The following is a 26,005-nucleotide window of genomic DNA, read 5'->3' as shown; positions in this document are numbered from 1 at the left end:
TTTTTTTTAAAGGTTTTAAACAAAAGGTGTGTTTTTATTAAGTTTTATGGTCTGATACAACCAATTAAAGATATTTCTGGGTCCTGGATTTTGGAGATGTGACTCGATTATCTGTAATCTCTGGTTTACCTCAAGGCATTACTCTTTGAATTTGTTTTTAGCCTGGTGTGAATGAAAGCAACCCAACGCGAGGGTGTGGAGGTGTGTCTTTAAAACGAAAGGATTATAAAAGGTGCAATGGCGACGGCTTATTGCTCTGGTAAGTAACTTTTTATCCATATCGCTCAATAATCCATGACCACATGGTCCTGGTGATTATCTAGTGGCTTGTTACACATGCTTAACCACTTTTATTCCCTTCTAAAAAAAACGATTTGTGGTAACTTTCTGTTTGCTTATGCATCATCTTTTTATATGCGACATTACAATACTATTATATCTTGCTATTGGATCAAACCGAATAGAATTACTCCACACTTTGGGAACAATGGGTTAAAAGAAGTATGAACTCTGAATCGGTTCAAGTAGACGTGAATCTTTCTATACTTTCAGTTTCGTTTATGGAGCCCTGTTTACGTGGTACTGTTTTAAACAGTGTCTAAAAATATACTATTAAGACTATCATACGGTATTTATTGTTTTTTTGAGGGGAACTTTAACCCAAGTTACTATTTTTTACTGAACAAATATCCCCACAGAAAATGTCAACATGACGTCACAGCTGAATGTAGATCATCACATATAGCATCTCTTTGGTTATTAGTAAGATTTAGTAACACATCATTTTTGCATTGGATATCGAAGAGCTTGACAAAGTACCTATTTGTATACTTTCAGCTATTTATAGAATACATTTTGATTTTAGATTCTGGGGAAGAATTTTCCGCTGGAAGTCGAGAGTCGGACAGTGACAGAAGCTCAGACGCAAAAACCGATATTCAGGTTTGTTGAGGGTCGCCGTCCTCTTTCATAAATACACCTATGAGCCATGAGAATGGATCGGTGATCCCACTTTAAACATGTTCAGCTGCTGATGAGAGTTTACTGACACAACGATCAAATTCACAACATAATTCTGACATTTCAGCTTTACGGAAAAAAGCCCTGCAGGTATTACAACGGCCGGGGCTGCAAGGACGCTGGCAGGTGCTCTTACTTGCACTTCTGCAAGTACGCCCTCACAGGAGGATGTCGCTACGGGTCACAGTGTAAGCTGAACCACCCCGAGGCTGGAGGAGAGTCCTCCTCGGACCCATCGACGTCCGCTGGTGAGAGACAACGGCTCAACTGGACCTTTCAAAACCTAAATGTACTCATGCTTATATAGGGTTAGGGTTAATAGCAGGGTTAATAACCCTAACCCTCATAGCACATCTGTTTTTGTTTATTTCAAACCAGCCCCAAAGCTGACCGATGGCCGGTGCTACCAATGGCAGCTCAACGACGGAAACGGCTGGCTGGACGTTGCCAATGACCACATCATCGAGGCCCAGTACTCGCTGCCCCACACCCAAAGCATCAAACTCTTCAACACCTCCTACGGGTAAAGAGCCGCAAGCACAGACCACCGCGACGCGGTTCAACCCGGCTTGAACCCTGCTCCCCCCCCCCTCCCTCTCTCTCTCGCTCTGCAGGGCAGTGAGCATCGACTTCAACAGGATGAGGGTGTCGGGAAAGAACCTTCGGGTGAGGCGCCTGGATGACGGGCGCACGCTCTGGCTCTGGTACTGCACTCTGGGCCGGAAGTGGACCAAGTACGGAGACGAGGTAGACGGGCATCACGCGCATCGATGCCCTTTCTTCTAATGCAATATGTTGTTCTAATGTGGATGTTTGTTTGTGTGTGTGTTTTTTTGTTAATTTCCCGTGGAGGATCCAAAGGGCGTCCCCGGTCCGGTGAAGAACTCTGACATAGAGGAAAAGTTCCAGAGCAACCCGGCGAGCTCGTACACCTTCGCCATCGGTGCGGACACCTTCGAGATCAAGTTCGCGGGTGAGGAAACGCTCGCTTGAACGTCACGCCACGCCACATAAAAAACGTCCCGTCACCTCTCACGCGCCGGCCTCCGGTTTCCGCTTTTTAAAAAAATTTTTTTTAGAAATGCGACAGGTGACGGCCAAGAGAAAGAGGAAAGTCGAACGCCGACCGCTGTACCGCCAGCCACCAGCAGGGTGGGTCCGTCGTTTTTGTTGTTGTTTTGTTTTCCCGTCCGATTGAACCCCAGGTTTCGTCGTTCCGTTGTCGTTCCCCCCCCCCCCCCCCCCCCCCCTTTTTTTGCGCAGAGTTCCTCAGGTGGCCTCGGCCCTCCGGGGTCTCGCCCTGGACACGGAGCCCCGGTGGCAGTTCGAAGGAGACCGGGGAGCGTGGCACGACTTCAAGCGCAGGGTGAGGTTCTCCTGGGAGGGGGGGGGGGGCGGCCGCAGGATGAAAAAAATAATAAATGAAAAATGTTTCCGGCAGAGCGGCGCTCCGAACGAATGCTCCGTAACCAGCGACGAGATCGAGAGGAAGTTCACGCAGAACCCCCACGATGCCATGACCTTCAAAGTGGGCCGCTGCTCCTACAAGCTGGACTTTCAAGGTTTTTGTCTCGTTTGCAAGCAGTTTGCAAATTCTGTTTTAAATTTTGAAATGAAATTCAGGAAATATCCTGAAACTTTATTTTGTTTTTTGTTTTTTCTCCCTGCAGCGATGATCCAGACCAACCTCAAGAACAGGAATGTACGCAGGATCAGGCGTGTGCTGCTCTGAACGCTTTCGAAGTTCTCAAGAAGAAAGTCTACAAAAACTACAATCAATCCTCCGTGTGTGATTTGGGGAATACTTTCTAATGTTGTGTCTACAGAAATACAATTTCTATGGAATATTTTGCGTTATGTTTTTATTTAAGAGGAGATAATGCTACAGTGAGGGCTGTTTTATGTCTTGAACATGGTTGCCAAAAGGCACTAAAGTTTACCAACCTTCACCTAAAGGCTGCTTGAGACCAAACCAACATCGTACAGGTTATTAGTCCAAATAGAAAAATGCATCAAATATGTTTCACGCAATACAAATCTCCATTTGATTCCCCTATATATATAAATATTTTAAAGATATATTTATAGATATGTATATATATTTATAGATATGTGTATGAATATCGTGAAGCTGATTAAAAGAATGAGAAATATTCTAAAATACAAAACATTCTGTTTACCACATATTGTCTTTGATGTCTTCAATATTAATCTGCAAAGTGGAAAAAAATAAATAAATAAACCATTGAATGAGTTTGTCCAAACTATGACTATACACGTTTCTTCTTAGTTATTTTAGAGAGAATCATGACGTTTGCATTGTAAAACATTCACAAGCCACGCCTTGCTTCCCTGAAACGAAAGTGAAACGCGAGCTTCTCTCGAAATGAACCCAGTGGAGGGACTTTAAATGGGGCTGAACTTTTTTTTTTTTAAATTGGATCAGTTTGACGCTCACCTCACCCATTATAACTCATGCCACAGCATGGTGAGTCCACTTCACGGAACCCCTTTTGGGCAAAACCACCGTCATGTGTTCAGCCTTTTGTTTATTCCTCTCCTGCAGGAGGAGCAGACGAGCTGTGGGCAGGAAACTCCAGGTTCCGTCTGACATTTTGATTCCTGTTACTAGAATGACTTCATGTCGATGTGTAATCATTTTTACATGCCTCCATGTTCTTCTGCTTTACAGTCAATGGGAAACATTACGAGTGGCAGCTGTCAGATGGACATCAGTGGCGGCCGATTGACCACGACCACGTGATCGAGACCCACTACTGCCAACCTGGAGCTAAAGGAATCACCATCAACCTCATCCACACGTCAGTGGGGGGGAATTTACCTTCAGGGACAGTTTGTCTCGACGCTTGGGTGTTTTATTTTGAAAGTGAAACCGAGCATCACGAGGAAATAGTATTGTGTGTGTGTGTGTGTGTGTGTCTCCACAGGCAGGTGTTCATAGACTTCGACGAGCTGCAGACACAAACCCCCGGTGTGAGGGTCCAGAGGCTGAGCCTCCTCCCTCGGGGCCACGCGGAGGACGTGGGCTGGTACTTCAGAGATGACCAGCTGTGGCGGGAATACGGATCCCGGCAGGCGAGGAAACATCTCTCCAGCCTCGACCCTGAAGGGCTCTCGTGATTTTCACGCCCCCCGAATGACCTTCCTCCTCATCCTCCTCCTCCTCCTCCTCCTCAGACTCCCGGCACGCCGTCGTCGGTCAGCAGCGGGGAGGTCGAGCGTCGGTTCGCTCTGAACCCTCGAGGAACCTTCAGCTTCACAGTGGGCTCAGCGAGCTACTCCCTCGACTTCTCAGGTGAGTGTGTGTGTGTGTGTGTGAGAGAGACGTTGCTTTTTGAAGGTGTCGCCCTGAATCCAAGCGATGGGGGGGGGGGGGTTCTTTTTTTAAAACTCTGCAGCCATGGCGCAAACAAACTGCATCACGGGCCTGCGCAGGAATGTACGAAGACGTCCGAAATTCACCTCCAACGCGGGGAGGTGAGACCTCTCACCTGCAGGAGGCATCACTGGCTCCAGAAGGTTCATTTATGCCACGAATATGAATGTTTTCTTTCCTCTCAGCTCTAACTCCACCTCAGCGTCGTCCCCCCAGCTCACTGAGGGAGGCCACACGTGGGAGTTCATGGCCGATGAAGGGAAATGGGCCGAATACGACGCAAACGTAAGTGCGGCATCGAGCTTCAGGTGTTTGTGGCAGAAACACGTCAACAGAACCGCACACTTTTTTTTTTTCCTTTTACATTTATCCAGAAACTTTGATGTTTTTTTTTATGTTGATCATTTTCAACATACATCCGTGGTATCCGGAGGGGGGGGGGGGGGATGTGGGGGGCGTCAAACAGAAACTCTATTTTGTATTTTGCGTACCGCTGCAGGAGTGTGCGTTAGACAGCGCCGCCATCGAGAGACGGTACCAGCTGAACCCACAGGGCCGGCTGCACTTCAACACCGAGAGACACTCGTACACGCTGAGCTTTGCGGGTAAGGAACACGCAAACACGCTCCGCCGCCTCAAACAAAAACCGCTGCATTTAAAACTCACCGCGCTCACTGGGCCGAATCAAAACAGGAATGCATCAAGTCAACGACAGCTTGGGGACCGCGAGGGCGGTGAGGAGGACCGCAGACGGGTCAGACAGGTCACCGAAAAACCAAAACTAAATCCCATACAGAAGAAAAAAAAGACATTTGCACCTTAATTTACTAACTCGACGCGTGTTACATTCATCTTCAGTTCAGGCACGCCGCCGCGATGGCAGTTTCAGGATGTCGGTGGAATTTGGAGAGATTATTCCAAAGGAAGAAGCATTTCCAGTCAGGACCTCGAGCTCCAGTACCAACAGAACCCATCCGGCACCGTGAACTTCGCCACCAGGAACTTCCGCTACGAGCTGAACTTCTCAGGTGAGCCGCCAACATCTACAGTTGTGCTCCCAAGTAAAAATGTTTTTTAAAAAAAAGCTAAATATAATGTGTATTGTGATTGGCGGTAATGTTGCAGCGATCAGTCTTTATACCTGAAGTCCAGATTCACTCAGTCTTTCCTTTTGCAGCCATGAGTCAGAAGAACCTGTCCACAAGCACCACCAGATCAGTGCGACGACTTACCCAGTGGCGGCGAGAGGTCGGAGGTCAATGTTGACCCTCAAACTGGAGCCCGTACCGTTTCTCACAAGGTTCCTCGTGTCTTTTTCTTTTCAATTGACCTAGCACAATTTTGCTAATATCGGATTTAGCCGCTACCGCCTCTAAATCAGCACTCATGTGCATAATGTGGTCATCTGGTTTAGACAAAGGAAAGCAATGCAATTAACTGGAATGGAAAAGCTGGTTTTGCAGCTTTAACTCCTCATTGTTGGAATGCATCGATCAAAGTATTGTTCTTTGCACGTTTCAACTCCTACACACTTTAGCTCTTTAAATCGTTCAAATATTAAAATGTCGAGCTCATTCAGGGGAGGGGTGCTATGACTATTCAGCTTTCTAGCTATTATAATTTAATTTATATTATTTAAAATCAAACTTTTTAAACATGGTTTTCAAATGGAGTTTGTTTTCAAATCCTCTTAAACTTCAACTTTCAAATATTTTCAGCTTCGCCAATCTTTCAACTAGAGACACCATTTAAACTTTAAAATATTGACAAAAGTGCTCGTTGATATCTATTGTACTTTTTTCATAATCACCAATTATGTTTCATTAGATTTTGGGTCCGTTTCTGAGTTTTACATTATTGTGTATTGTGTTTCTAAGAGTGGTGTCGAAGTTCAGAAAAAAATAAAAGGCACTTTTGCCGTTTTAAGACATGGAGAGACATGTAATACTAATACTACCAGTATAGCAGCACACTGCAACTGATTTTACTACTCTTACTACTATAAAAAATACTTTTTTTACTGCTTTTAATAATTTCACTACTACCAATGAAATTACTTTTACTCTTCATACCGAGGCAGTTAGCTGGGTTGCCTGCCCCGTTGAGACGTCTCTGCTAGTATAATCAGCTGTAGTACTAATACTATATTAATCACAGTAGTATTTGTAGTACCATCAACATTAGTATTAATAGCAATTGAAATAATAGGGCCCCGAGCTGAAGGGCTTCCCGAGGGACGCTGACGTCAAAGATAGAATAATTGAACTGGTTTAGATGCTGCAACGAAATATCATGATTCTGGGGGGCCCCATGGTCCTTCTTGCCTAGGGGGGGGTCTAGAAACTAGAATACTAGTACTACTATTTACTTCTACTACCACTAGTACCACAATTACAACTATAATACTTTATATATATATATGATTATATATATATATATCACTACAAAAAATACATTTAATTCTCAGCTTTTATTATCTCCCATTTGTTTTTGTTTTTCTCCAATTCTTTAAAATTCATTTCAGCTTTTCTCATTTCTGCATCTTCAGCAATTTTTAAATTCATTTCAGTATTTCCAATTTCTGTTGTTTCAGCAAGGTTTAAAATTAATTTGAGCTTTTTTCATTTTTGCAATTTAAGCAACTTTCTGAAATTAATTTCAGCTTTATGCATTCCAACGCATTTTCAGCAGGAAATGCATTTTCTAGTTTTAAAAATTTTAACTAAACGAGTCCTGATGAGACGTTTATCAACGTTTCATAAATCCTAATTTGATGGATCTTAAAATGTTGCTTGTAATGTTTCCCATTTGACGAGACACGTCTGAACTTAAAACCAAAGACACGTTAATGTTTCATTTAATGCCGCCTACTAACTGCATCTGAACAGGTTCACTCGTACTGCCATGTAATCGTTTATTTGCTTGATTAAAAGTGACACTCTGACCTTGTGTACTTTCCTTTTATATACGTACAGCTTTCCAGTGAACACATAAAACACGGGGGGGGGGGGGGCACACACCACACGTATGTTGACAGTGGTGTACAAACAATCTGGTAGAAGAATAAGCTTTAGTTTTCTGCTCCGGTGTGATCACCCTCGTCGTGATGCGGTCCGAGCGGCACTCCACACATCCAGCGTTCGGCTGTTTGGGAAAAAAATTTAAAAAATCTGTGCAACTACCCTTTGAGACGAAGTAAAAGGACACCGAGAGGATTATTGCACACGACTCATCCAAGGCCTCGTAACCGTCATCCTGAGGACGAATCCAGGGTCCTCAAGGTCTACCATCGTTAAATAGCTCTATATTTACACTTCATAGTCATGTCTCCAGCGCATGTCATCACACAGCTGAAAGGGAATCAAAATATACTGTGATCATCTTCATCGTTTTACAAATTAGTCAACAGAAACGGTGCACTGGAGAAAAAAAAAAAAAATCAGTGAAAAATCCAGCTGTTAAAACATTACTGTTGGGGGGGGGGGGGGGGGGAAGATGCTAAAAAACCGTAACTTTAGATCATTTGTGGTCAAGTACAGTAACACGCAACAAATCTAGGAAGCTGATTAAAAGAGGAAAATATTAATACTTGATGGGATGCCGGCCTGTCACTTGTACCCCTGTAAGGCACGAGAGCCTCTAAGCTGTGCAGGTGCTCCTCGTCAGGAGCACACTGCTGTAGGAGCTACTTCACAAACCCGATTCCACCTAAGACACGGATAAATCATTCATTACGCATTCACAGAAATCAACACAATGATTATTTTCTTTCCAAAAAATTGGTCTCTGGTGTGAATGGAATTCTCATCAACGCAGTAAGATCAGACATGAATAAATCTTCCCTTTTTTTCTCCCACGCTTGCTTGATGTAAAAAAAAAAGCAACAAAAAAAAAAGGTGGAACCGTAGCAGCTTCAGAACCTGAAAGGGCAATGAAAAGATTTCTTTTTAAAGGATAACCAGGAATGGAGGTTTTCTGATGCTGTGAAACCATGGCGACTGACTGCAGCTCTCTACACCCCCCCCCCCATCCCCTTTTAGATATTCCCCACTGAGGAGCCTCCTGGATGCAGAGCAGAGACTGCAGGCCTGTCAGTGCTACACTTCAAGCTACCTGCCAAACTCTTTGATCACTTTAGACATCCAGCAAATCCTAAAAATAGTCCGGAGAGGTCGTTCAGATACGGAAGCCTGAAGCTGGGCAGGTGTGGAGCCCTTTTGATCAGTTCTTTTTTTTTTTTTTTGTCCACCTATGGTGAGGGCCGATTCTGATCCAACTGGTTCAGGAAGTGAAATCCACTCAACACCTCATGATATGAACACAAAACCTTTCACGGAGAATGGTCGAGATTAATCTCAACCCACGACATCCCCAAGAATGTCAAGTAGAAAACAGTAGGAAACAGTCAGCATTTAGAGAACACAGCATAGAGGAAGAAGCTCCCGCGTCCAGTAGAAATGGAATTCAGGCGCGGGGTTAAGATGCCAGCTGAAAGTGAGAATTTACACCAGGTCATGTTAAAAAAAGCCGGACGAGACGCTCGGAAGGATTGGAAATCTTCACATTCAACCATTGTCTCGATCCGGGTGAATTCCACAGCTCTTCTGTCCCAAAGTCCCTAAAAGAATATATACTTAACCCGGAATCTATTTTTTTTTTTTAAATATTAGCCAAACAAGTCTTTGAGGTCGTTGTTGACGGATGCGCTATGTTTAACTCCACTTTGGCTCAGGTTAGCGGCGGCCGCGGGTTGAGAAAAGTTCTGCGGGCTGAAAAAGGGGTTCGCTTGCATCCCGAAGCCGCTGGGAACCCCCCCCATGGCCCCCGCCGCGCCCTGCGCCCCGGTCTGAGCGGTCTGGGCCGAACTGTACTGATTGAGCCACGGGGCATTGGCGCCGGGTGCGGCCTTGGGACCCATTTGGTTGAGGGTGACTTTGGTCTGGTTGGGAGTGAAAAGGCTGTCCAGGGCCGACAGGTCGGGGGCTTTGTTCGTCTGCCCGATGGATCCTTGACTCGGCGCCAGGGCCCCAAAGTTCGGGGTGCTGGTGGCGGTGGCCATCCCCCCGTAGAGGCCGGCGCCGCCGGGCCGCATGCCCATGACGCCCGCCTGGAAGCCCATGGGCGCGTTGAAGCCGTTGGAGACGGGGGCGCCCATCGAGCCCATCATCGGGCCGCTGGAGGGGAAGGTGGAGATGGCCGGAGCTGGTCGCGCCGCGCCGGCCAGGGACATGGCGCTCAGGGACGTCATGCTGTTGAGCAGGCTGCTCGTCAGGTCCTTCGTCTGCAACAGAAACCCAACGGGTTCAGGGCGGGAGGCGTTGTGAGCGCGCGTTTCAGAGTCCACAGCGGTTCGCAGAGGGGGGGGGGGGGGGGTTACCTTGGCGTTGCTGCTGTTGGCTGGTTTGATGCTCTGCGGCGCCAGTGGCTGCTGGTTCCTCAGTTTGGCCACCTGCTCCTGCTCCTTAGCCAATCGCTGCTTCTCCTCTAAGGTCAGGGACATCTAAGGAGGAGCAGAGAGTGAGAGAGAGAGAGAGAGAGAAGGGATTGAACAAGACTGCACTTAGTGTTTGCTTAATGGACTGTAAGGATTAATGTGAACGAGATGCGTACTCTGTTAGGCTGCGGGGCTGGCGCTGCTGCAGAGCCGTTCTCTCTCCCGTTAGCCCCCGTACTGCCAAAGATATCATCAATCTGATAGAAGGAAAAATATCCCACTTATTGCTTCAAAGAGGATGAAACATAACTTTTTAATTTCAATTTTCTAAAGGCAAACGTGTTGTTTTGTTGTTGTTAAAATAAATTTGTAACACAATAAGCCTCTCACCTGTTTGCCGCTGCTGGGTGGGCTCGTGGTCGTCTCCGATTGGCTCCTTGGGCTTGAGATGTTTATACTCCTGTTAGAAGTCAAGGTGAACAAAATCAGCAAGTGAAAGGAACTTGAAGAGAGGCTTTTATTCAAGCCTGGTTAGTCATGCCATTATCTAGCATATTCATGACATAAGATTTAGCTCATTTGTATAAAATTCCCATCAACACGAAGAAGGGTTTCTATATTCAGTAACCGAGAGAATAGGGCGATTCATTAGTGCGTCGGCCACCTCTGCTGCTCCTGCATGCTGTGCAGCTGCTCCAACTTGGTCTTGTGTTCAGCCTCCATGCGACTCAGCATGTCCCGAATCACCGCCATGAACGAGTTGAACTGAAACGTGCAGAGCATCAAATAATAGCAGATGAGAGGGGAACCAAACCAACAGGAATTGCGATGAATAGATCTACGCTGACTTAAAGTGACGAGTTCATCACAAAACAAAAAAAGGTGCAACAATAAAGTGACCTAATGTCAGAGTGTGCATGTCTGCGTTGTACCTGGTTGAGGTTGAGGTTGTTGTCGATACTGAGCGAGACAAGGTGGGGCAGGCTCTTGGTGGCGAGGTGCTCTTTGGGGATGCCCAACTTCTTGTGGCTGAAGGTGCACTTATAGATGCCTAAAGCGGGGGGGGGGGGGAGCGGAGGAGTCAAGTCACCAATCGTCGCGCGTTTGGAATACAATCGAGAGGGAGGTCAACGCGGCCTTTACCCAGAATGCCCATCAGCACCGCCGGCTCCCTGGAGGGGATCTGCTGCAGGAAGGGCAGGATCTCATCTATCACAAACCACTTGTCGAGGTATTCCAAAATCTTCCCCAGACAGACAAGAGAGTTCACCCGCACCTGCACAGTCACAAAGGGGGGCGGCAGAGAAGAAAAACAACAACCTCTCAGTAGGTGAAAGTTCACGATGCAGCAAGGGGGGGGGGGGGGGGATAACTCTGACGCGGCGGTTACGGAGACTCACGGCGAGGGACGAGGTCTGCAGGCAGGCCGATTTGACTCGAGGGATCAGGGAGTTCTTCATGGACGGGTAGTCGATGAGGTTGGCAAACGTCGGGATGATGTTCAGGCACAGCTCCTGCTCCGACACAGAGGAGATGTTACGAAAACCCGACACCTCGGTGATGCCGGGAGCTATTTTTGACTTTTGAAAACAAAGCATCCGAGGTCCGCGGAATGCTCAAGATATACACCAATATAATAATATAAATTACACTTATAAAGTATGATTGGTACCTGGATCTGCACAGAGGGAGCCTCCAGCGCTCTGTAGACCATGGGAAGCACGCTGTTCTTAATCTCCTCCGACGGAGTCTTGGTCAACAGTAGGTCCATCTTCTGCAGGAATATCAGCAGGATCTGCACAGCACAGCGGCCCAGTTAGGAACAACCAAAAAACGACAAAAGAGCGATGCCATTTCCTACGAATGGTTGAGTTACTGAGTCGAGGTTAATGGAGACAGCCCTTTCGCGGGCGGCTTTAGTGGAGCTTTTAGCACGGAACGGACAACGAAACGCACAGGCTAGCTGACATTCACAGCAGAGACCACTCACCATATTACTAGCCTGACGAAGCATGGAGAGAAAAAGACAAGAGTTGATGAAGAGACAGACCAAACCCAAACAGAGCATTAGTCCCATTTAACGGATTCATCTAACTTTCAAATCTCAAAAGAAATGTCAAGAGGACAAAAACAGCATGCAGAGAGGGAAAATCACACTTTACTGACAGCACATTTCATGTTTGCATTGCTAGCTTACATGCTTAAACCAGAATAGTGAGCAGCTGAACGGTAAGTCTTGTTTCAGTCGTGTGTGTCTACCTGAACGGGCTCCTGCTGCTTGAAAACGGGCGTGAGGTCAGGCATGATGAGACGAACATACTCCTCCTTGGTGCACTCCTCTGCGATCAGCAGCACGTTGGGAAGCACGAAGGGCACCATGTCCGGGTTGACGAACTCTGAGGTCAGTGCCGGCAAGATACGATACACCACCACTCTCTGAGAAGTAGACAAAGACAAACCCTTCAATTTCAGAAGCCACAAAGGATTCGTCCGAATACAAGAAGAACGATCGACTACCTTGGGTAGCTTGGGCAGGACTTTGGGGAGGCTTTTGTAAAACTGGGACTTCTGCAGGTTGTCCCTCTGGAAGAGGGAGTCAAAGTAGTGCAGGGTCACAGCGCCCACGTCATCAAAGAAAGGAATCTGCAAACCAAAAATGAAGAAATGTTCTCCTCAAAGACCATCAAAAGAAGCTCTTGCTCCCCATTTTTGCACACGACCCAAACCTTGGTCATCTGGTCCGCGTCCGGTCGGACGTTGGGAGTGATGCTGAGCAGCATTTTGACGTGCTCCCTGACCTCCTCCGGGATCTTGTTCAACACCGTTGGACTTATGCTGCTCAGCTACAATTGAAAACCGGCAGCATGGGACAGAGAAGAGGAAAATGAAGCCAGATATTCTTAGAATTAAAAAAAAAGCATGTGAGGAATTATTATTGTACAAATGACGCCACTCTATTAAGAGATTTCTGATGGAGTTGTTCTTCATGCGCGGCACGACTCCACCCACCTGGTCCAGCTGCCTGCTGAAGCTCTTGAATATGTCGTGCTTGTTGACTTGGAAAACAGGCTTGCCCTCGTTGAAAACGGCGTGCACGACCACGCCCAGTGAGTACATGTCGGAGGCGGAGTCGCAGCTGACGGACAGGATGTACTCGGGGGCCAGGTACTCGGGGTTGGGGAGGCAGAGTGGATGAAGGTTGGGCTCCCACTCTTTACACGTGTACTTGGGCTGAAGGGGACGAGACGGCAGGACAGTGTAAAGGCACGGCGATACTGCACGGCGTTATTTTGGTGGCGTGGCGGCGAGTTTGGGGATGAGACGGGCAAGTGTCCGCCAACACACCTCGGCATCTGAGGGGTTGGTGGTGGAGATGCTGAAGTCGAAGCCCATGATCTTCCACGCGCCGCTTTTGTTGAGGATGATGTTCTCTGGACACAAGTTGCCATGGACCATTTTAACCCCACCGTGGAGGAAGGATAAACCCTCTGAGATCTGAAAAAAAAATGTTGCTTTTGGTATGAAGGGAGGAAAATGCTTCTGTAATGACAACAGGATTATTTAAAAGGTAGCTAAAGCAGACATTGCAGGCATATTCTAGGTCCATCTGCTTAGCGAGGTCACTTGACCGTAAAAAAAACAAGTTGCACTCTTACCTGCAGCAAGCCGTACTTGGTCTCCACGTCGTATAGCTTGTACTCCTTGATGTCGTTGGGCATGGGGCTGGGCAGATTCTCCCACTGGCCGAGAACGTTGGCCAGACTGGCAAAGACCGGCTCTGTACAGAACGCCAGGCAGTCTCTGGGGGAGAAATACAGAGATCTCGTCAGTATCATTTGAAACAACTGCTTTTTCAAATGTTCAAACGTCATTCTTGATCAGATAGGAGGCAAACAGCAACAGCGTGAGCAGAGAAAACAACGGAGCCAGAGAAGCATTTTCAATTTAGCGCTTTCATGGGCGAAAAAGGACAAAGTTGTTAAAAAAAAAAGTGGACATGTGGACAAAGTGGACATGTGGACAAAAACATTTGTTATGCAGCCCTTCCCTTGAATGCCAAGCCCCTCGTTATGCTGCAGCTGATTCATTCTGCCCTTGATATGTTTGCGTGGCCGTGTGCGCGTTGATCACCGTGACTCCTCCAGAGGATGCTGCACCGTGAGGAGGCGTGGGTGACGCAGCCTGGTCAGCTGTTGCACCCCTTTTTTCAGCGAATCCACGATTTGGTCCTTCTCGAATTTCTGATACCTATCAATCGTCTTCTTATCAAACACAAACACTGCTACCTCCTGTAGGGGCAAACAACAAATTGAATGAATGAATTGTTGTGGGTCCGGTCGGTGGGGGGGGGGGGGGGGCCATTAACCCACAAACCTGTTTGGTGGACTTCTTGGTGCCGTTGTAGATCCTCCAGCACAAGCCAGGACCCCCGCTGGCAATATGTCGTCCAACCTCAAACTCTCGCGTCACCGGGTTGCCCATGACGGCGCTGGTGACATCGGCCGTCACCTTGGTGACGGTGCTTTTCAGCTTGTTCAGCATAGACTCCATGTTCACGCCGGACCTAGCAGCTGGAGGGAGAGAGGTGGACCACAGGCCACCCAGGACAGGTGAGCCGCTCACTGAAAAATGCAGCTTTGTCTAGACAGTGGTAGCATTTTGCGATCACCATGAGAGGTCCTTCAAAATATCCTTTTTACATGCACTGATGCAACTGCTTGATGGTTTGCACATCAAAGTCCCCACTGGCGTCCTGCCTGTGCTCGCTGAGGAGAATACGCACCATAACAGCCCGGGCTGTGCCTGAAATAAAGCATGACTCAAACTCAGCCCCAACACATTAGGCTCTCTTTCAAAATACTTTAGAGCTACTTGAAAGCATGTCAAGAAACAGGGAGTCAGACTAAAGAACATGGTTGACTGCTATAAAGCTAATTTGTTTTTCTGTTGATAGTTTCTTGGGCGGTTTTATCAGTCTTAAGTGGACTTTTAACACTTTGATGTTTATTTCACTGCAACAAGACTAAATTAGCGTATAGTCTGCATAATGAATTCCTTAGGGTCTGGCATTAAAAACATTTTAGTATTAAATGGATCAAAGAAACCTCAATTTAATCAAAATGTAAAGGATGTTGCCAATTCCCACTGTGGCCAACCTCCCTTCCCTCTACAGTCACTGATGTATCCTCAGCCGATATTAACTGGCCCGAGATTGGAAATCAATACCCATAGCTCGATCTGATCCGATTCTTCTCAGTCCGAGTCACGTGGTCCATCTACCACAACAACCAGGTCTACTTGAGCCTTACCTGCAATACGGGCAGATTCATTTCAAAACGTGGGACTGTGCTGGAAACTCAACTGAACTGAACAGAATAAAACACCATATTATGATTGCGGATTTTCTCAGTATGTAACTTTGTGATGGATGGACGTCAGATTAAAAGAAATAATAATACCAAACTCAAGACAATAGCTTTAGCAACGAATAATAATTAAAAGACATTTCACCCAATGCTCCCCCTCGACCCAATGCTCCCCCTCATCGTACGCGGTTTAAACCTTTCATCGGCAACAGGTGGATCGATCTATTAGCAGCGTGTTTACCGATGGGGCGTCGTTTTTTACGCTGGCCCATGCCACCAACCCACCACGACCCGTCGACACTATGTGCCCAGGCACGTTGACGAGAGGAAGTGAACTGAAATTAGCGATCGGGACCAAGACCTCGCCGAAAAGCACCTCCACCAACACAGCTGGCCAACCCTAGCCCAGTCGCTAGCTAGCGTGAGCTAACGTTAGGTAGCCGTTGGGATGGTAGACCCGCCAACATAGCGATGATTCGACAGGCTGGTCGTATGAAGCCAATACAATGATTGTGACGGTGGGTATGAAGCATTTAAATGTCGTGCCCGTTGCTTTACGTGACTGGCATGTTGTATTGAGGAATAGCTTAGCGTTAGCGTAGTTTTTTTTTAATCGCGTCAACACGTCAACACTGACAACACTGTGGCACTTTCGTTAGCATTCAACAGCCCTTCTTTTAAACTCAAATTTGAAGGCTGACATCGTGGCTGCAATACATTGGCAGCCGTTTGTTTGTTTTTTGACACAAACAAATCGCGGTAGCTACCGAACTCAAGCTAACTAACGTTAACCAACAATGCGCCAGCAGACAGCGGCGTTACTCATTACCGCCTCCCGGGCAAAGACCCGCGTCACCCCGACGCCCCGCGGCTACATACCTTAGTATGAAGAGGGCTCTGCTCTGATATTTCAAATTCTTCACGGACTCTCAGCTGTGCCGCTGTCAGTAATGGCTGAGAGACACAGCCCCCATGTCTTCCAGTGGCATACGATATGCGGCAGCGTTAGCTCTGTGCGCCAGCGAACGGACAACCCTACTTCCGGGTTGTCAGGTGGGTTTGACGTCATCCGACGCTGCACTGTTTCGCAGTCGCTCCGTGCAACCTTACCAATAAACTGCAAATTAAGTCTTTCGATTCCGTTGGCACGAATACTCTGGTGTTATATTCGGGGAGCCTAATAAACGACGAGGGACATTGACGACAAATCACTCATTGTACAGAAAAATAATAGTGTGTGTCCCAGTTACAAACAAGTTGCAGCACAATCCCAGTTAGCTGGGAATGAATGAATGGTGTAGACTATTTCAAAATATTCAAGATGTTACTAGCTATTAACCAAGTAAGAAATAATAAAACTCAGGATGAGATTCAATATTTGTTGACTGATGCAGTAGCAGAAGCCTTGGTCTGAAATATCCTCAGAACATAAATAGTTCTGCTGCACACATTTTTTATATTAACTATAAATAAATGTGAGAGTATGAGATCAGGAATAGCACAAAACTGCCATTGAAATACGGCTGAAATGTCGGTCACATCACTTGTAGTTTTGTGAGTGATATGAAGAAATCACCACCATTTGTAGTTAGTCATTAAGATAACGTCCATTTCTTCTGGAACATCCCATTTTAACGGGTTTGTTTTAGCAGACCTCCGATAACTTCAAGAAACACAAAGAAGAGAGATCAGTTCAACTTTTATTAGACCCGTTGTCACAAAAGAAAATAGATTACGTTTTAGCATCATAAAGTGCAATCTAACACAATTGTATCAGTGTATGTACAGATCAAAAAAGCAGATTTTCCTGAAAATTACTTCGGCATGAAAATCCAACTCAGTCATGCTTAACCACATTAAATTAGTCTAAAATAAAATTAAGTCATTATTTATTATTTCCTTCTTAAGTAATGTGAAAGCTCGGTATTCATCGCTGACAAAAACAAGTCAAGTGGATTTTCTTATTTGGAAGAATTAGTGTATTTCTTTTTTCCTTAACCACACTACAGCAACCCAACAGAATAATAGTTATAATAGTGTTACTCTTCATTTGACAGCATTACAGCAAATAGTTTATCCAAACACAGCATGCCCTCTTTTAAACATGATTCATCTTTACAACGTGATCAGTGTCAATGTGCAGTTAAAAAGCGTTTCTTCATTTAAAGCAAATGGATTTCACAGCTCACAGACTACCGCCATCCTGGCACCTGATATCTGGGCTGATAAGTAAAATAGTGCAAAACCATTCACAACTTGAATTACACCAATGGCTTGGACAAGCAGACTTATTCCTCAAAAGGCTTCAAATTGTGAGGTTTATTAAAAAGACCCGCTGACCACATGAAGTGCTCAAAGGAAGCCAAATTAGTGGCCCGTCAGTGTGTTTCAGAAGGTGCTGGAGAAATGCTGGAGGAAGACCACAGGGTGGTGCTTTTCGAACTCCTTGAGCAGCCTCCTCCTCTCCTTGACCGGCAGGGTTTTGCTGGAGGCAATGTGGTGCAGGAGCTTATTGAGGCTCTCCAGCGTGGTGGCCTCTCGCTGATCCTCGTACTCCTGTGGCGTCGCCTGCTGGCAGAAGGTGAACGCTGCAGCGCAAAGAGGGGACGAGGACGTTAGTGTTTTGACAAGAGCATTAAAGGCGCGGCTGGACCCACACGAAATAAAAGTTCTGTGTATGTGTGAGGCGTGTATGTATTTAACATACTGGCAATTGAGTCAGGGTCCTTTCCCTGCTGCAGAGTTCTTAGTGTTCTCCTCACGGCTTCAATAAGGGATGTGGGAGTCTAAATTCATGATGGGGAGAAAAGAGTAAAAAATTTAAGAAATGTTGAGTAACTTGTGTGAGTTTTTGCTAGTTTAAAAAGGCTAACCTTCCTAACTTAGAGTCAACGGTGTTTGTTACGCATCATGTTATTGACGCGTGAATTTTTAAAAAAGTGAACCTTGAAGAGCTCCGTGTAATGGTCCATGAGGAAGAGCACCAGCTCCTCGCTCTGGGCTCGAGTCAACTCATGACTCTGGACGATCGCTCTCTGAAAAGCCCGGCAGACCAAGAACCTGTTGTCCATCTGAAAAGAAACCCACCGGAAAGTTGAACCACAGACACCAACGTGTTGACGACTGCTCACACCTCAGCTGTAATACTAGCCTCCGTTAAAAATAGAAAACCCGCAATGGGACAATGTACAGGGCCGAACTGTGTTGTAAATGGCCAAACTGCTTTGGAACACGGAGGACCTGTTTCTGAAGACGGCAAGCATCCGGACGAGCTGCTGTAGCCATGAAGGCCAGAAGTCTGCGGAGTTCATCTCTCACGCTCGTTTCCAGCAGTCGGAAACACAACTGAGATGCTTTGATGGCCTCTTGCACCTTCCCTTCACCTGGAAGGCAACAAGACGTGTTGAGAGACCGAAAAGGAGCCCCGTTGAGCTGTCACTAACCTTCACGTTCAAAGTGACAAAAAACATTGTGAAATCACTGCGAATCGGATCGGGGCTCACCCAGGGATCTTAGAATTGCACCATGTATGTCCAGGTAGCGTCCTGAGAGGAGTGGAGCTTTTTCCTGTCCACTGTAGTACTTGGCGATGGTGTCGAAGAGCAGTCTCTTCTGGCTCGCCGTCTGCTCCGCCCGGCCCTCCGCTGAAAAGGCATGAACGACCTTATGGCCGAGCTGTTCCCCAGCGACGACGATCAGCTGGTCGGGACAGAGCTCCAAGCAGTCCGTAGCCGCCGCCAGCCAGCCGTCCAAACTAAAAGACGCACGGGTATGAAACACAAGCGGTTTTGTACTGTGACTGCGCGTAGTAACCCCGAGGGATGTTCTCAGCATCTTGTTTGTTTGGAGCACTGACTTGGGCAGATTGAGGGCGTCGGGCAGCTCTCTCTCCAGGCATGTGTTGGAGATAACCAGGTCCTGGTTGGACAGAGGAGCTCTGCAGGTCTGGAGCTGAACCCTGGAGGGAGAGGTCAGGATGCAGTCCAGCATAGGCAACTCCACAATTTGCAGCAGCTGCAGCAGGGTCTGCTGCTTCCAAATCTCATCCACCACTAGGGAAGAAGAAAAAGAGCAGGACAAGGAATAAATATAAGAGGGAGAAATATCCATCAACCCTAAACTGTCATGCACGGTCACATCCCAGCACACTGGCAGTCCTACCAGCTTTGGAAAGAAAGGCAGGAGCAGGGGGGGCGGTGTGTAAAGCCTGAGACCAGGTTGGACGCAGGTTGATGGTCCTCAGCAGCCTCTCAACCCTCCTGTCTGACGATCCGACGGCTAGCGGATTGGAGATTGTCCTCAGCTCATGCAGCCTCCTGGAGAGAAAAGGAAGCACCACAGGGATAAATAAGCGCTGTGAAAATATGTACAGGTATGCGTATTAGTGCTTGAAAACAATAATCCATCTCTGTTTACGATGTCTTTGCTAGGTCTAAAAAGGCAAACAAATAACGAAGATGTTATAATATAACATTCATATTAATGCAGGTGTGCTGTGTATACAAGTGATTTGTTTCAATGCAGTGTTACTTTATTTTGGAATAATGCATCCTCTACACTGAATAAAATCAGTCTAAGTAAGCCAACTATCAGATTCAAGGTAAAACCTACCTGGAGCTCTTCTTCCTCTTAAGCCCGTGTTCCTCCTCCACGTTTTCTGTGTCACAATTTCCCTCCTTCATGGCAGAATTGGGTAATGCTTTGTATTCCAAAAAACGGTAAAGGCTGCAGCTGCTGTCCTCAAAGGTCGCTTCCTTGTCCCTGCGAAACAGCTTTGTACCCACCGGTTCGAACACCTTGGCCTCCATCAGAGCCTGGCAGAGTCGAGCGGCTTTCAGGCGCGACACCTCACTCGTGCAAAACACCACATTCTGCATCAAATAACTGAGGACGGCGTCCACGGCGTCCGAGCCCGTGAAGCAGTCGGCATGGACGCGCAGATGCCTTCTACAGCGGCGCACCTCCACCTGGAGCTGCAGGGCCCGGATAATGTTGTGCCACAACTGGGTGGCACCGAAGGGCCCCGAAAAACCTGCCAGGAGACACGAAGGAAAAGGGGTTGGTCATAAAATGTTATGATGAACTTCAAATTCAGGGCTTTTATCAACTGGTATATACGCTCATTGTTTCACAGAACTTCAAAAAACAGAAATGCATGAAGTGCAAATACGGCAAAGTGGGAAAAAAAGGCATGAAGATATATATATTCAATTGTAAATCAAAATTGAAGGTGGACCAGTAGGATTAACAGTTACAGAAAAATGCAGCTTACACATAATTTATTGGAAATAACAGTCCCCAAAAGAACGTAAAGAAGTCAATAACTTTTTGTCCAAATAAATCTAAATCTAAATGCTTGACGTTAAGGTAACTCCAGTTGAAAATATCAGTGGTGCATTTTGAAAAGGGGGTATTTATTAGTAGGTAAGTAGCCGACGAATCATTAAGTAGAATACTTCACCCATTTTACTTATTTAACTAAAATGACATCTTGAAAAATATCTTTGAAAATATATTTTTCACCATCATTAACGACAATCTGTCAACACTAGACGCCTTAACGTGTGTTCATACGGCTGCGCTTGGTTTGCGTGGATTTATTTTCAAAAAGGGTTCATTAGCGCACTTTAATTTCTTCCGCGTTTCGGTTCTTACCGTTTTGTATATTATCACGAAAACTTCTGGTCTGGCTGTTCAACCTTCTGAAACGAGGAGTTAAATCAACCGCCATTAGGAGCTATCCGTATGACGTCAGCAGTTTCTTCTTCTTCTGTTTTAGGTTTGAATGGCGGATCGCAACCACCTCGTCCGGGTGAACACCGCCACCTACTGTACCGGGGTGTGCCGATTCAGACTAAAGACTGGCTCAAGCTAATTACCACATCCAACTACAAATACCTGCCAATGACGTGTGTGCTCATTTAGTGTCTGATATGAACGTCTTTCATGCTCTTTTCTCATGAGATGAGAGGTGATTTTAAATCAAGTTTTTAGTCAAAATTACTTGATGACTAAATGTATTTTATTCATGAAAAAATTAATAAGTAGTGTCTGATTTCATGTATTTTTTTACCTTTAATCCTCAATGTGATTTGCTTCATATAGATTCATATGGGTCCACTCCACGGTGCTAAGTTGACTATTATTGGATAGTTAGAACCTTCACACTGGTGTAGTATTATTCCTGACTCTTTATTGAGTTTCAATTGAACTCTTCTTAATACTAAGCAGTTTTTCTCAACACTTGTTTGTTACATTGGTGCTCTCTCAAGGTATTGATTGTTAACATTACAAGCCCCTTATTAACACTGTATCTGGCTCGTTACAAAAAATACTTGCAATTATAGGTTGGCTAAAGGGGAGGGGTCATGTTTAAAACAAATGTATTATAAAACCAGTGCATCACATACATATTTGAAAACATTTTCTTTTTTAATTACGGTCAGGCAAGTGCACTAACATTTTGCGGGGCAGGTGCTTAAACCAAAACAAAAGGGCACCCATGGCCAAAATGATTCATGAAATTATACATAATAAATAAATAAATACATAAAACACAGCAGGATATTTTCAATTTACATGTTTTTGTTTACAAACAAAACAGACCAAACAAGGCCATATTGTACTTAAGCAATAGGTTCGAGAGGCCGCACTTTCTCAGTAATTCGACTATTAAGTTAAATCTCTGACCTCCATCCTTGTCAGACTTGTGTCTGCCTGCTTGGCACATCCTGTTTGCCCTTTGACCTTGCACTCTTCAACCAAAACAGGAAAATGACTCCCTGACTCAGCACTAAGAAAACGCTTTTGATTATCACTTCCCCTCTTTGAAAGTCCAGTACCCGCCCCCGGAGAGGCAGGCAGCAAACTGACTGCACAGCGGACCGAGCCGCGTACCTGTCGTCCCTGTCACCATGAACCCAGTAGTGCCGGGTGCGAAAAGTGGACGGTGGAAGGTTCCTCAGTCAGATTGGCATGTGGCGATGGTTGGTGGTAGGTGTATGGAGGTGTTCCTTGAGGTTCCGGGTATTGTGGTTGAATTTTTTAACGTTGAATTATTTGCGGTTAAATTTTTTGCAGTATTTTAAAGTTGAAAAACATTCAGATATATCCTTTCAATGCATACATATTCAGTGCTAGAAATTCAATCACCTTTTTCTTTCGAAACCCGATTACACGGTCGGTGGTAGGTGGCGATGGTCGGTGGTAGGTGGCGATGGTCGGTGGTAGGTGGCGATGGTCGGTGGTAGGTGGCGATGGTCGGTGGTAGGTGACGATGGTCGGTGGTAGGTGGAGATGGTCGGTGGTAGGTGGCGATGGTCGGTGGTAGGTGGAGATGGCCGGTGATAGGTGGCGATGGTCAGTGGTAGGTGGCGATGGTCAGTAGTAGGTGGCGATGGACGGTGGTAGGTGGGGATGGTTGGTGGTAGGTGGCGATGGTCGGTGGTAGATGGCGATGGTCAGTGGTAGATGGTGATGGTCGGTGGTAGATGGCGATGGTCGGTGGTAGGTGGCGATGATCAGTGGTAGGTGGCAATAGTCGGTGGTAGGTGGCGATGGTCGGTGGTAGGTGGCAATAGTCGGTGGTAGGTGGCGATGGTCGGTGGTAGGTGGTGATAGTCGGTGGTAGGTGGCAATGGTTGGTGGTAGGTGGCGATGGTCGGTGGTAGGTGGCGATGGTCCGCGTTAGGTGGCGATGGTCCGCGTTAGGTGGCGATGGTCGGTCGTAGGTGGCGAAGGCCGATGGAAGGTGGCGATGGTCAGTGGTAGGTGGCGATGGTCGGTAGTACGTGGGGATGGTCGGTGGTAGGTGGCGATGGTCGGTGGTATGTGGCGATGGTCAGTGGTAGGTGGCAATAGTCGGTGGTAAGTGGCGATGGTTGGTGGTAGGTGGCGATGGTCGGTGGTAGGTGGCGATGGTCGGTCGTAAGTGGCGATGGTCGGTGGTAGGTGGCTATGGCCGGTGGAAGGTGGCGATGGTCGGTGGTAGGTGGCGATGGTCGGTTGTAAGTGGCGATGGTCGGTGGTAGGTGCCGATGGTCCGTGGTAAGTGGCGATGGTCGGTTGTAGGTGGCGATAGTCGGTCGTAAGTGGCGATGGCCGATGGAAGGTGGCGATGGTTGGTGGCGATTGTCCGTGGTAGGTGGCAATGGCCGGTGGTAGGTGGCGATAGTTCGTGGTAGGTTGCGATGGCCGGTGGGAAGTGGCGATGGTCGGTGGCGATGCCCGGTGGTTGGTGGCGATGGTCCGTGGTAGGTGGCGATGGTCCGTGGTAGGTGGCGATGGCCGGTGGTAAGTGGCGATGATCGGTGGCGATGGCCGGTGGTAAGTGGCGATGATCGGTGGCGATGGCCGGTGGTAAGTGGCGATGGTCCGTGGTAGGACCGACTACTTCCCCCACACCCCCGTTTGCCCGACCGCTAGCCGTCACTGGAAAACGGGTTATCGCTTTATTTGTTTAAGTTTTTATTTTTTGTGGCGTGAAATGGTTGAGCCGATCCTCTTGGGGAACCATAAGAGGTTTTTATTTTATATGGCCTCCAGAGAGTATTGTGACAAATTTAAACATTGCTATTTGTTCCTTATGGTCCTGACTTGCATCATAACTGGGGATGTATTGTGTGAATGTAAAAGGCCAAAAATGGGTATGTTGCCTCGAGGCAATATCACACCACAGATTAAATCTATATCTTCGCATTAAACCATCAACTTCCTCCATTCTACACACTTTTGTCAAAGAATAGAGAGATACTTGGTATCACCCTGTACATCGTCATCAAAAAATGTTTGATGAGAAACAAGATGAATTTCAATTGAGAAATGTAGCTTTTTATATTAATTTTGAGGCTGGTAACATTTTTACAGTGGTCAGTTTAGCTTGTGAACGTCAGAGACAATTTATGAAGAGTTGAAAGTTCTTTCAAAATGTTCGGGCCCCACCCCCCCAACAAAGTGTAAACAGTCCATGCGAAGTTTTCATTTAAAAAACAACATTTTGTGACTTAAAATGAGAATTGCAGGTGGAAAGTAAGGTGAATTGCTCCGCCTCGATTCACTGGAAGTTGTCAGGTTCATAGTATCCCTCCGCCGGTGGAAATAAACCTTGTTTACCACAAAATTCCTATATTTTCATTGGAATTTTAGTATATGACTTATTTCCAGTGTTCAACAAGGCTTCAACGTTGACCATGGTTTCAAAAGACAGTTTACCTAAAACACAAACATGACAGTGTTTTTTTTTAAACCCCGCACTCCAGCTTTTTTCAGTCTTTTTCTTTGTTTAAATGAAAGTTCAGTTAAGACAAACACATCTGAAAGAAGTCCACAAAAAGCATTACTGTGAGTTTAACTAAGTTTTAACTTCAACAGTTAATGCAAGTAAAAAACAATAGTGTCCTACATAATATCTGTAAACCTGACAACACACATGTTTTTTTACTGTTTCCTGACAGAGTTGAAGACTAAGCAGCAACCACAATATGACTCACCAGACTGTCACGTAGCTCCACTTAACCACCTACCTTTTATCGCAATAATTGAATTACCAGTGAACTTGTCTAATTTTTAGAACTGTATATCTCTCTTTTCATTAAACATGACGTCAGTAAACAGCTGCACAAGATATTTTGTTGGTTAATTCTTTTGGAAACATTGGACCAGTTGCGACGTATTGTTTCCGCGGCGATAATGTGTTTCATTTATCACCAAACAATGTCGGGGGGGGATGCACAAACAGTCATCAGTGAATGTACATGATGCAGCCATTTGGCAGTCGGCTCTGCACGAGGAAACAAGATGAATTTCAATTGAGAAATGTAGCTTTTTATATTAATTTTGAGGCTGGTAACATTTTTACAGTGGTCAGTTTAGCTTGTGAACGTCAGAGACAATTTATGAAGAGTTAAAAGTTCTTTCAAAATGTTCGGGCCCCACCCCCCCAACAAAGTGTAAACAGTCCATGCGAAGTTTTCATTTAAAAAACAACATTTTGTGACTTAAAATGAGAATTGCAGGTGGAAAGTAAGGTGAATTGCTCCGCCTCGATTCACTGGAAGTTGTCAGGTTCATAGTATCCCTCCGCCGGTGGAAATAAACCTTGTTTACCACAAAATTCCTATATTTTCATTGGAATTTTAGTATATGACTTATTTCCAGTGTTCAACAAGGCTTCAACGTTGACCATGGTTTCAAAAGACAGTTTACCTAAAACACAAACATGACAGTGTTTTTTTTTAAACCCCGCACTCCAGCTTTTTTCAGTCTTTTTCTTTGTTTAAATGAAAGTTCAGTTAAGACAAACACATCTGAAAGAAGTCCACAAAAAGCATTACTGTGAGTTTAACTAAGTTTTAACTTCAACAGTTAATGCAAGTAAAAAACAATAGTGTCCTACATAATATCTGTAAACCTGACAACACACATGTTTTTTTACTGTTTCCTGACAGAGTTGAAGACTAAGCACCAACCACAATATGACTCACCAGACTGTCACGTAGCTCCACTTAACCACCTACCTTTTATCGCAATAATTGAATTACCAGTGAACTTGTCTAATTTTTAGAACTGTATATCTCTCTCTTCATTAAACATGACGTCAGTAAACAGCTGCACAAGATATTTTGTTGGTTAATTCTTTTGGAAACATTGGACCAGTTGCGACGTATTGTTTCCGCGGCGATAATGTGTTTCATTTATCACCAAACAATGTCGGGGGGGGGGGGGGGGGGGGATGCACAAACAGTCATCAGTGAATGTACATGATGCAGCCATTTGGCAGTCGGCTCTGCA

General features: G+C 46.0%; 4 protein-coding genes across 7 annotated transcripts; 2 read left to right on the top strand and 2 right to left on the bottom strand.

The window, feature by feature from the left end:
• Positions 1-159: 159 nt before the first annotated feature.
• si:ch211-244b2.4 (uncharacterized protein LOC541512 homolog) lies at positions 160-3,260 on the top strand. 2 transcript variants are annotated; one of them, XM_037460295.2, is made up of 10 exons: positions 160-259; positions 866-942; positions 1,088-1,268; positions 1,399-1,543; positions 1,635-1,767; positions 1,882-1,993; positions 2,100-2,172; positions 2,284-2,386; positions 2,462-2,582; positions 2,691-3,260. In XM_037460295.2, exons 1-10 carry the CDS (start codon positions 238-240, stop codon positions 2,750-2,752), a joined length of 1,029 nt encoding a protein of 342 aa, XP_037316192.2. In that variant the 5' UTR covers positions 160-237; the 3' UTR covers positions 2,753-3,260. The 2 variants fall into 2 exon arrangements, with proteins under 2 accessions (XP_037316192.2, XP_037316191.2); XM_037460294.2 differs by having other exon boundaries at positions 1,873-1,993.
• A 136-nt stretch (positions 3,261-3,396) lies between these two features.
• si:ch211-244b2.3 (uncharacterized protein LOC557230 homolog) lies at positions 3,397-7,361 on the top strand. 2 transcript variants are annotated; one of them, XM_037460292.2, is made up of 11 exons: positions 3,397-3,508; positions 3,587-3,620; positions 3,713-3,842; positions 3,969-4,116; positions 4,219-4,336; positions 4,440-4,518; positions 4,603-4,702; positions 4,917-5,022; positions 5,111-5,171; positions 5,276-5,445; positions 5,595-7,361. In XM_037460292.2, exons 1-11 carry the CDS (start codon positions 3,431-3,433, stop codon positions 5,681-5,683), a joined length of 1,113 nt encoding a protein of 370 aa, XP_037316189.2. In that variant the 5' UTR covers positions 3,397-3,430; the 3' UTR covers positions 5,684-7,361. The 2 variants fall into 2 exon arrangements, with proteins under 2 accessions (XP_037316189.2, XP_062415856.1); XM_062559872.1 differs by having other exon boundaries at positions 5,111-5,180.
• A 1,280-nt stretch (positions 7,362-8,641) lies between these two features.
• scyl2 (SCY1 like pseudokinase 2) lies at positions 8,642-16,661 on the bottom strand. 2 transcript variants are annotated; one of them, XM_037460231.2, is made up of 19 exons: positions 16,097-16,661; positions 14,226-14,422; positions 13,983-14,140; positions 13,508-13,652; positions 13,197-13,346; positions 12,861-13,082; positions 12,578-12,694; positions 12,369-12,494; positions 12,111-12,287; positions 11,842-11,853; positions 11,524-11,646; positions 11,252-11,365; positions 10,995-11,127; positions 10,784-10,902; positions 10,516-10,616; positions 10,242-10,311; positions 10,028-10,108; positions 9,795-9,917; positions 8,642-9,698 (listed from the first exon to the last, which is right to left on the bottom strand). In XM_037460231.2, exons 2-19 carry the CDS (start codon positions 14,400-14,402, stop codon positions 9,084-9,086), a joined length of 2,763 nt encoding a protein of 920 aa, XP_037316128.2. In that variant the 5' UTR covers positions 14,403-14,422; positions 16,097-16,661; the 3' UTR covers positions 8,642-9,083. The 2 variants fall into 2 exon arrangements, with proteins under 2 accessions (XP_037316128.2, XP_037316130.2); XM_037460233.2 differs by lacking the exon at positions 11,842-11,853.
• An 899-nt stretch (positions 16,662-17,560) lies between these two features.
• depdc4 (DEP domain containing 4) lies at positions 17,561-21,010 on the bottom strand. Its single transcript, XM_037460247.2, has 9 exons — positions 20,873-21,010; positions 19,829-20,249; positions 19,379-19,533; positions 19,074-19,269; positions 18,721-18,971; positions 18,458-18,600; positions 18,163-18,288; positions 17,925-18,003; positions 17,561-17,805 (listed from the first exon to the last, which is right to left on the bottom strand). Exons 1-9 carry the CDS (start codon positions 20,946-20,948, stop codon positions 17,606-17,608), a joined length of 1,647 nt encoding a protein of 548 aa, XP_037316144.2. The 5' UTR covers positions 20,949-21,010; the 3' UTR covers positions 17,561-17,605.
• Positions 21,011-26,005: the final 4,995 nt, after the last annotated feature.

Source organism: Pungitius pungitius, chromosome 2, assembly GCF_949316345.1.
Source record: "Pungitius pungitius chromosome 2, fPunPun2.1, whole genome shotgun sequence".
NCBI lineage: Eukaryota > Metazoa > Chordata > Actinopteri > Perciformes > Gasterosteidae > Pungitius > Pungitius pungitius.
The sequence above is the reverse complement of the archived record's forward strand: the minus strand, read 5'-3'. Positions and strand labels throughout refer to the sequence as shown.